Here is a 10,365-nt window from a genome sequence, read left to right on the forward strand (position 1 = left end):
CGCAATTATACGAAGCTACGAGAATACTTTTTGTGCGCAAAAGGAAAAAAAAAACGACTTTATTCAACAACTCGTTTCCTCCGCATCACCCTGGTGCCATTTTGGAGAATATCTGCTGGATGTAAACAGTGTATGCTGTTTTGTGTCAGCTGCGTCACGCCGGATCTGTTTCCTAAGATTTTATTTTTTATTTCAGTTACTTTTAGTATCTTTTTAGTAATTATTGTTTGTTTTTTTCTTAAATTTTCTTAAATTTATTTTGATTTCAGTTTTAGTTTGACTAATTTTAGTACTTCAAAACTTATTTTATTTCAATTAGTAGCCAGGACAATGTTTCTATTTCTATAAGTTTATTTTTTTCATGTAATATTTTATTTTATTTTTTTAATCTTTGTTTTTGTTTGAATTTTAGCAATTTTAGTATTTTAAAAAACATATTTTTTTCAGTTGCAAAGGCAACATTTCTGTTTTTAATTTTTATATGTTATCTATTTTTCATCTAATATTTTATTTTATTATTTTGTTTTATTTCATTTTTATCTTAAATTTATTTTTATTTCAGTTTCAGTTACTTCAATTTAAACTTATTATCTTTCATTACTTGCCAAGGCAAATTTTAAATTTCATGTTTTTCATCCAATATGCTTTTCATTATTTTGGGTTTAGGTTATTATTTTGTGTAGTTTATTTTATAAATGCATTATTCCTAGAAGCTTTTTTCCAGCTGTATTCCTAGAAGTATTTTATTTTATTTTACAAGCTTAAAACTTTTAGTTATACTTTTAATTTTAGTTAACAATATAAACACTGGTGTGCAATTCACAAAACTCCCAAAATGCCACACTATAATGTTTTGCAGGAATATACACGTTGCCTGTGGAAGGTCAGTGCTTCAGTGAAGTGCTTTATGTCGAGCTGCAGAAGGAAGAAGCTACCAAACTTCTTGAACAGTACAAAGAGGAGAGCAAAAAGTCCCTTCCTCCTGAGAAGAAGCCCAACCAGGGAGGTGTTCAACCAAAGAGGGGAGGCACTTGGGGACGAGGAGGCAAAAATATGTTCAACCGTGGTGGAGGAGGACAGGGTCAGAGGGGAGGACGAGGAGGCTTTCAAAACCGAGGCAACTTTAGGGGTGATACGTTTCAGATGAACTAAATATTTATTTTTATTCATTATATACGTATTTGTATAGAGGAACATTAAAGACACCATAAAGCAGCACACTTTAGAGTGAATCAGAATATTGAGCAGGAAATCATGTATAAATGATTCGGATTTTCTGACAGTGCCCGGACCTCGTGGTGGGTTCAGCAGACCACCGAGAGGCTTCCTTCCTCCCCCTGCCTTCCGAGGAGGCTTCAGCCGGGGCAGTTTCAACCGTGGCGGTGGGATGCCTAACAGAAGTGGTGCCCCCAGGCCGGGACCTGGACGTGGCAATATGGTTAACATGGGTAACAGGGGAGGAGCCATGAACAGGGGCAACATGGGACGAGGGGGAGGGGCCAACCGGGGCAACTTCAACCAGGTGAGAGATGATGTAAATCAGTTTTAGTTGGAAATTAAAATGTAGTTGTCGTTGTAAATCTTCAAATATTAAAAACAATACTAAAATGTGAACCAGGAATCATAAACCTGCTGTTTCCACAGAAGTTCAGGGGTTTAGGAGGAAATAATCAAGGTTTTAAAAATGATGCTTTTTCATTTACTTAGAAATGTTTCGTTTTGTTTTATTTTATTTTAAAGTGAAATGAGGCTTAGTACTTAGCTCAGTTTTATTTTATTTATTTATTGAACCTTTATTTAACCAGGAGATAAAACTCTTGAGATATAAAATCTCTTTTACATGAGGGTCCTGGCTAAGACAGGCAGCACACATAGTTAAACATAAAAACATTTAAACAAAATACATGAATGCACATAAAGATATACACATAAATCAAAGCGCGTATAATCGGGCAAATCCAAGACAAAATCATTTAAATTACATTTGAATTCATCGAAAGAGACCAACTCTACCAAAAACTAAAATGTGATTTTTAACCCTAACCCTAACCCTAACCCTAAGTTCAGGGGTGATGCTCTTTTTGGGGTTAGGTTATTGTTTTGTGTAGTTGATTTTATTAATGCATTAAGAGCTTTTTTTCCAGCTGTATTCCTAGAAGTGTTTTGTTTTTGTGGAATGTGCTACATTCTGCTTAATTCAGTTTAAAACTAAATTCAACCATAACCAGGAGATAAAACTCTTGAGATATAAAATCTCTTTTACATGAGGGTCCTGGCTAAGACAGGCAGCACACATAGTTAAACATAAAAACATTTAAACAAAATACATGAATTCACATAAAGATATACACATAAATCAAAGCGCGTATAATCGGGCAAATCCAAGACAAAATCATTTAAATTACACTTGAATTCATCGAAAGAGACCAACTCTACCAAAAACTAAAATGTGATATCATAAATCAGATTTTTTAACCCTAACCCTAACCCTAACCCTAAGTTCAGGGGTGATGCTTTTTTGGGTTTAGGTTATTGTTTTGTGTAGTTGATTTTATTAATGCATTAAGAGCTTTTTTACCAGCTGTATTCCTAGAAGTGTTTTGTTTTTGTGGAATGTGCTACATTCTGCTTAATTCAGTTTAAAACTAAATTCAACCAAAATGTGAACCAGGAATCGTAAATCTTCTGTTTCCACAGAAATTCAGAGGCCGAGGAGGAAACAATCGAGGTTTTAAAAATGGAAACTTTAGCATGAACAAAGCACAAGCTTTCAACCAGAGCTGGCAACAAGGGGTAAGTCCCTCAGAAAAATATGTATAAATATACTATAATTTATTTATATATGAAAACATTTTTAAATGAAAAATTTCTATTAATGGTCCTAAAAAATCATCCAGGTTTCATTCTTTAATTATTTGTATCTTTGTCTTCATCAGTTCTGGAATCAGAAGCCATGGAGTCAACAGTACCATCCTGGATATTACTGAATAATAGCTGTGATGGACTGATATCATATAAAGAACATCAGCTTTAACTTCCGAAGTCAGACGTTCATCTTATCTAATGTCCTTTTGTTTTTGTACAGATTTGAATAGGACATTCCATATTGGGAGCTTTCAGAGCTTTACAGGTTACCTGTTACAGTTTTTTAAATGAATATTTTATGTTTGTCTCTGACCGCATGTTTGTATGACAACGCAGTTCAATTCAGGAATCTCAGTATAACTTCAGGGTGGGATGTTTGTATGTTAAATCCTTTCAGGGTTCTGAATTGTATTTTTAATTAGACTCGTGTGAATCTTTGTGTAGCAGTAAAGCTCTGTAATATAAGAAGTCTGCTGTTGAAGCACTTTGCAGTTATATGAAGAATATTTGTCTTGCTGCAATAATATTTATAGTTAAAAGAACATGAAACATGTATAAACTAAGATAATGAAATTTGAGAAAAGACTTGTATAAAAGATCTGGTCAGATTTTGCAGACAGTATGTTTAAAGAAAAGGAATTGAAATAACCGGAAATGTCAACCATAGTTGCATAATAATTGTGTGCTTTTTGGAAAATCTCTTCATTGGATTAGCAGTCCACTGGAAAGCCGTCCATCATTTTATGTTTAATTTATTTTACGAGTGCATTAAGAGCTTTTTTCCAGCTGTATTTCTTAGAAATTTAATGTATTATTTTATTTTCTTGTTTTATTTTGAAATGTGGCTTACTGCTCCTTAAAGATTTTAACTTGATTTAAGTTGAATTTCATAATATATTTGGTCTTTTTGTAAATTATTTTATGTTTTAAAAGGGTATGCGTCTTTAACATAACCTTAGATGTGACCCCAATTTTTGTAGACCTGTAAAAATGTGTAGTTTGCTTCAAAATTATAGCAATTAAATAACACTACTAGAATTTTGGACTACATAATCTTACACTCTAAAAAATGCTGGGTTAAATATAACCCAGCGCGCTGGGTTAAAAAGGGACAAACCCAGCTATTGGGTTGTTTTGACCCAGCAGTTGGGTTGTTTTGACCCAGCGGTTGGGTTGTTTTGACCCAGCGGATGGGTTGTTTTGACCCAGCGATTGGGTTGTTTTGACCCAGCGGATGGGTTGTTTTGACCCAGCGAACCGCTGGGTCAAAACAACCCAATAGCTGGGTTTGTCCCTTTTTAACCCAGCGCTGGGTTATATTTAACCCAACATTTTTTAGAGTGTACATATGAATCAGTGATTATACAATTATTTCATAATAGTGTTGTCTTTATAGTAAAGCTTTCAAAGCATTCCAGGATGCCATTATGGAATGTTAACAATAGACTGATTTTCTAATGCTTTAATGGAAAAATGTGTAATTATTGTAACTGCAAACAATTATAACACATTTGAAAGTTTCTTTCTCTTATCTGTAAGTCTATAAGGCTTTTGCCTAGCCATTCAATTTAACCAGTTGGTTGATTACTTGTTCTCTAGTGACTGAATGAAATATGCATCTATATTGTTTTTTCTTTTTCTTTTAGAATTGCAGATAATCTCATGTGTGTCAGTATTGTTAAGATGACCTAAATGTTTCCAGACATATGATGCAATGACAAATATGTTTTACCTAATGTTGGCTAAAGAAATGGTAGATATTCGGAACATATTATTTTATTACTTTAAAAGTATTGCTGTTTTGTACTTGAAAATGATTAATGGCATGTGTTGTAGGAAATGAAGGTGACTTTAATTGAAGCTTGTTTTGATGTTGTATTTGTTCATGTTTAAGGTATTTGATCAGGTAACAAATATAGTATTTAAATTATAACACTTTGTAATATAGACCTTTTCCGTCTTTTTTTTTTATAACTTGCAATGTTTTTTTATTTTACCTTAATCAAATAAGAAGAAAAAGACAAAATTAGTAACTTATTCCATGCATTCTCTTGGAAATACATTGTTTTTAAATGCTAATAAAGTTTTAAGATAATAACTGGTTTACAGTTGCATATCTATCTATCTATCTATCTATCATATTAGGCATATTGACTGTTGCAATAAACTGAAGCCAACAGAGGACTAAGCAAGATTCCAGAAACTATCCTATAGGCATATCCATGCAGAAATATAACAAATCCGTCTGTAACTATTTAACTCTCTGTTTATGTACAGCTCTGCCACATGAATGAGATGTAGTTACACTGAAACCAGACATATGTTTGCTGAGTCGAGCACAACGCCTTTGAAAAGAAATATCACATTTCATGCCTGTTTGTAAAATCTGCAACAGTATAATTTAAAAAAAATCCTTCAGTGTCCTATTAAGTCTTTAAATAATTGATATGTATTTATACGTAGTGGTCTGTAATCAATTAGATGTTGAACTTTTATTTTGAAACAAAACGATCGGAAATGACTCGCTTCCTACTAGAGCCAGTGGGGAAAAAAGTGACAATGTGGCAAATACACAACATTTATACCACCAGAGGGCGCAAGGCGGCCCAAAAATCCCCCGTGCAAATCTCAGAACGTTTTTTTCCCCCTTATTTACACAATATAAATTACATTAATTTAAATCTGTTACATCAACGGATTTTTGACCTAACATGCAAATTCGAATGTGCAATACAACAATCTCTATAACATGATTATAAAAATTCTAATCGGGTAATCGTCAACTATTATGATTGGTCCATCCTAATAGCGCGGAGAAAAGTAACATGTACCACGTGACAACGTGATACTTTAATATCTATCTGAATAGTAATAATTCATGTAATACCTAAATGACAAAGACAATTACTTTAATAAGTATTGAAGTGACAGCACAGAGTGAATATTTAAAAAAATGAGAATTATTATTTAGATCTTTCATCGTTTGCTCAGCGGTGCTTATCTGGATAAACTCACGCCATTCTATCCTCTTATATTTCTATAGCAGAAAAACACATCCGCCCCCTGATTCATCAGCACTTACTCGCTCAGGAAGAAACAGAGGCAGGAGTGTGTGGTTCATACATCTGCAATGGCCATTGAGCTGCGCTCTGGTGTCAAATATGGCTCGTTTTTGTCACTTGCAGTGGTGTTGGTGGCGTATTGGTTCCGCTCACCGGGCAGTTCGGTTCTGGACGAGAGACTGGACGCGGTTCTGTCTTCACTGCTGCGCGCAGAGCGGAAAGTGAACAGCGTGTCCAACCCGCGAGTGGCTATAGGTACAGACTTTTAAGTGCACTTAACAGCATGCAACAAATAATTATGATATGCAATGTACAGGCTTGATTGGAATAGATTCTGCAGTTCTCAAAGTTCAGATTATCTAATTGATATAATAAAGTTTCTTTGTATTTATTTTTATAAAAACTAAAAAAGTACTTTAATAATAAAATATTAATATTTTATTATATTATAATAATAATAGTAATAAACGTTTTAATTAATGTAATAATAATACAATAATAAAATGTTTAAATGTTAGATTTACATCTTTTGTTTTAAGTATGCATTGCATATAGATTCAATTTTGCAATTCTCAAAATAAGACTAACTAGTTTATGTAGTAAAGTTGTATTTTTTATTAATTATTATACTCATTTAATGTAATATGTATTGTATATATATGTATGTATTCATGTTTAGTTTTATGACTTAAATGTATTGATTTATTTTTAAGCTCTTAATTAATTATTTATAATACACTGATAATTTTTCAATTTAACCAGGGTAGTTAACTAAAACCATAAAAAAAACTTTATTTACTTGAAATAAAATCAACTTTTGCTTTAATATAATAAAATAATTTTATTTCATCTAGTTGCCAAGGAAACATTTCTTTAGTTTAGTACTTTATGTACTAATATAACTAAAACTAAAAATAACAATGAATAAAAAAAAAAACTATAAAAAACTCATAAAATGAGAAAAACACAAAATAAAATGACTAAAACTCGAACTAAAATGATAATAAATAATATAAACAGATAATAGATCATATAAAAATAAAAACTTAATCAAACTATTTAAAATATTAAATTATAATTGTATCCCAATGATACTAAAATAACACATATTTTAACAAATAATAGCTCATTTGTTGTGTTCATTTTGGTGCATTATTGTTCCTGATGTTTCTTGAGCTTGTTAGTATTTTATCTAATAATTTGGCTTGTTTTGCTTCTGAGGATTGTTATCTTCTATAGGATCAAGCCTGTGCTGATGTTTTGCATGTTAGTTTTGCATTCTTTTTTCTTTGTTTTTGTTGGTTTACACTATAGTAGTAACAAGTGCTGAGTGCTTGTAAGGTTTAGGCCTTGTTTACCAAAAGTCTTCAATCATTAACATGAGTCGCATACACAGCCCAATGCAATGCAATTAAAGTATTGGTTGCACACATTACAGTCACAGCAAGCAAAAGTTCTGACTTTTCTAGACTCTTGATTGAATCTTTGTTGAGTGGACTGATAATCAATCAGTTGAAGTTCTGTATGCATTGACTCAGTGAAACTGATCTGTGATTTCATCGATTTTCAACCCGTGATTGGTACCTGCTTGGCACCTAATCCAGTTTGTTCAGATATCGTATGACCTGTGATTTACATGTGTTTTGTTGGATGGTCAGGTTCAAGGATTGAATTATTGTAATATTAGATTAGATTATTGCACATGTGTCATTGTCTCTTATCAGGTTTTGGCGGCTGTGTGGATATCATAGTCGATGGAGTGACTCTGCTGAACAAAATGGGTTTGAAGCCGGCAGACCAGCCCCTCCACCACGACTACATAGAGAACACGGAGCAGCTGGCACAGAGTTTCGCTTACTTTTTCTCCCCCGGCGCTGCTTCAGAGTAAGTGAGAGCCGTTCAAGCATGTTCGCAAAGCCCTTGGGACTGTAGAGATTGCGCAATGTAGCACAGTACAGGTGTTGTGATTTATTGAATTCGAAGCCTAGGGTCAATTAAATTGTTTTACAAGTTTACATAGTTTATCTGATTGCAAACTTCCGTTTTGTATTGGTTGGAACAGTTAGAATTCAAACTAATTAACTGGTCTCAAGTTCCCCACAAGTTCACACAGGTAGCCACAGATGCAGTTCATCAGATTAGCCATGAACAACTAACATTGTGCAACCACAAAGTGTCACATTAATGAAATAACATTAGAAAATTTCTTTAAAGGAGTAATGAACATTTACTCACCCTCAGGGCATCCAAGATGCAGATGAGTTTGTTTCTTCTTCGGAACAGATTTGGAAAAATTTAGGATTACATCAGTTGCTCACCAATGGATCCTCTGCAGTGAATGGGTGCCGTCAGAATGAGAGTCTAAAACAGCTGATTAAAAACATCACAAGTAATCCACACAACTCCAGTCCATCAGTTAATGTCTTGTGAAGCAAAAAGCTGAGTGTTTGTAAGGAACAAATTCATCATTAAGATGTTTTTAACTTCAAACCGTTGATTAAATATGAGTACTCTATCTATAATATTGCTTTCTCCAGTGAAAATTTGTCTCGTCTGAATCAGGAGAGAACTGTTTACAAGCAGAAAGAGTTCAAAGCCTTTCTAAACACACATATTGGTGGATTTTGATGTGAGACGACAACAGGGGATGGACTTTTTCACTGAAGAAAGCATTATGATAGATTATGGACTTAAAGTTGAAACGCCTTAATGATAGATTTATTTCTTACAAACATGCAGTTTTTTTTGTGAGTTGATGGACTGGAGTCATGTGGATTACTTGTGGATTATTGTGAATTTTCATGTTTGGGTGAACTGTTCCTTTAAATTGTGAAGCTGAAATGCATCAGACCGTCTTAGTTTTGTTGTGCTAGCAATATGGCAGCTGCGTCCTGCAAGAGAATTCACACTTGAGAGCGGAATGACAGGCTTCTCAAGATAATATTGCAGTTATGTTGAGACGCTGCATAGTGCTGTTTGAGACGTGTCTGAGTGGAGTGTAATTTACAGCTACTACTGCCAAAGCGACACAGAAGCGTTTGGAGACGCGAGTGCTTCTGGTTGACGCATGTTTGGATTGATGAGTGAATTTCTCCTCTAGATAATAACCATCAATCATAGTGGTGTTTTTCTTTTCATTCTTTTCTGCTAGAGAGCCTTTTAAGCTTGCCGATTCTGTGAAAGCTTTTGAAATGCGTTTTGTATGAAAATATGTTCAAATTGCAGTTGTCACGACACTGCTAGTAAAACAGTGTTACTTTTAACAATGAAAGTCCAACTATTAACAAATGGTTAATTTATAACTAAAATCGCACTTCTCATTTGTTAAAAATTGACCTTATTTGCTTTATACATATTCCTGGTCTTAATGTGAATGATTTATGGGTTATGTTGTTACAAAAATCAATCAATCTAGAACACATATTTAATAAACTGGCTGTTGCTGATTTTTGAGTCTCTACACAAATGTATGTTCTTATGATTTTTAGTTTGTTAGCAACTATTTATTACATTGTGAAACAAAGTTTTATAAAAGTGTTGTTTAGCACTTGTTTTAATGTTTCTTAATATGAAAACACTGAATACGAAAATCACATTACTTTTTGAATGAATGAATGAATGAATGATGAAACGTTTAAAGGTATTATTACTAATGCAAAAAAATCGCATGGTACATGCATAATACTGAGCTAAACAGCTGATTAAAAACATGACAAGTAATCCACACAACTCCAGTCCATCAGTTAATGTCTTGTGAAGCAAAAAGCTGAGTGTTTGTAAGGAACAAATTCATCATTAAGATGTTTTTAACTTCAAACCGTTGATTAAATATGAGTACTCTATCTATAATATTGCTTTCTCCAGTGAAAATTTGTCTCGTCTGAATCAGGAGAGAACTGTTTACAAGCAGAAAGAGTTCAAAGCCTTTCTAAACACACATATTGGTGGATTTTGATGTGAGACGACAACAGGGGATGGACTTTTTCACTGAAGAAAGCATTATGATAGATTATGGACTTAAAGTTGAAACGCCTTAATGATAGATTTATTTCTTACAAACATGCAGTTTTTTTTGTGAGTTGATGGACTGGAGTCATGTGGATTACTTGTGGATTATTGTGAATTTTCATGTTTGGGTGAACTGTTCCTTTAAATTGTGAAGCTGAAATGCATCAGACCGTCTTAGTTTTGTTGTGCTGGCAATATGGCAGCTGCGTCCTGCAAGAGAAGCAGTGTTGCCAATTTAGCAACATTGTTGCTAGATTTAGCAACTTTTCAGATTACCCTAGCAACTTTTGCTTCCAAAAGCACCTAGCAACAAATTTAGCTATTTTTTAAAATGTATTTGGCAACTTTTGATAAGTGACTCAGACGATAAAAAGGCACACATTTTCCATCTAAATTAGACAAAAAGAGGAAACCAAAGATGCCTAGCAGT

The 10,365-nt window shown here is 33.5% G+C and overlaps 2 protein-coding genes across 2 annotated transcripts in view; both read left to right on the forward strand.

The window, feature by feature from the left end:
- hnrnpua (heterogeneous nuclear ribonucleoprotein Ua) overlaps positions 1–3,919 on the forward strand; it is a 10,736-nt gene extending 6,817 nt beyond the window's left edge. The window contains exons 10-13 of the mRNA XM_016535257.1: positions 860–1,129; positions 1,284–1,522; positions 2,698–2,793; positions 2,937–3,919. Of these exons, the coding sequence (XP_016390743.1) occupies positions 860–1,129; positions 1,284–1,522; positions 2,698–2,793; positions 2,937–2,987 (656 nt within the window). The 3' untranslated portion in view covers positions 2,988–3,919. The remainder of the gene's footprint in view (positions 1–859; positions 1,130–1,283; positions 1,523–2,697; positions 2,794–2,936) is intronic.
- Positions 3,920–5,946: 2,027 nt separating this feature from the next.
- The window catches only part of adpgk2 (ADP-dependent glucokinase 2), a 9,421-nt gene continuing 5,002 nt past the window's right edge, over positions 5,947–10,365 (forward strand). Inside the window, exons 1-2 of the mRNA XM_016535414.1 lie at positions 5,947–6,182; positions 7,652–7,811. Coding sequence (XP_016390900.1) covers positions 5,996–6,182; positions 7,652–7,811 — 347 coding nt within the window. The 5' untranslated portion in view covers positions 5,947–5,995. The remainder of the gene's footprint in view (positions 6,183–7,651; positions 7,812–10,365) is intronic.

This window comes from Sinocyclocheilus rhinocerous, unplaced genomic scaffold, assembly GCF_001515625.1.
Source record: "Sinocyclocheilus rhinocerous isolate Xijiao unplaced genomic scaffold, SAMN03320098_v1.1 scaffold1004, whole genome shotgun sequence".
In the NCBI taxonomy this organism is placed as follows: domain Eukaryota; kingdom Metazoa; phylum Chordata; class Actinopteri; order Cypriniformes; family Cyprinidae; genus Sinocyclocheilus; species Sinocyclocheilus rhinocerous.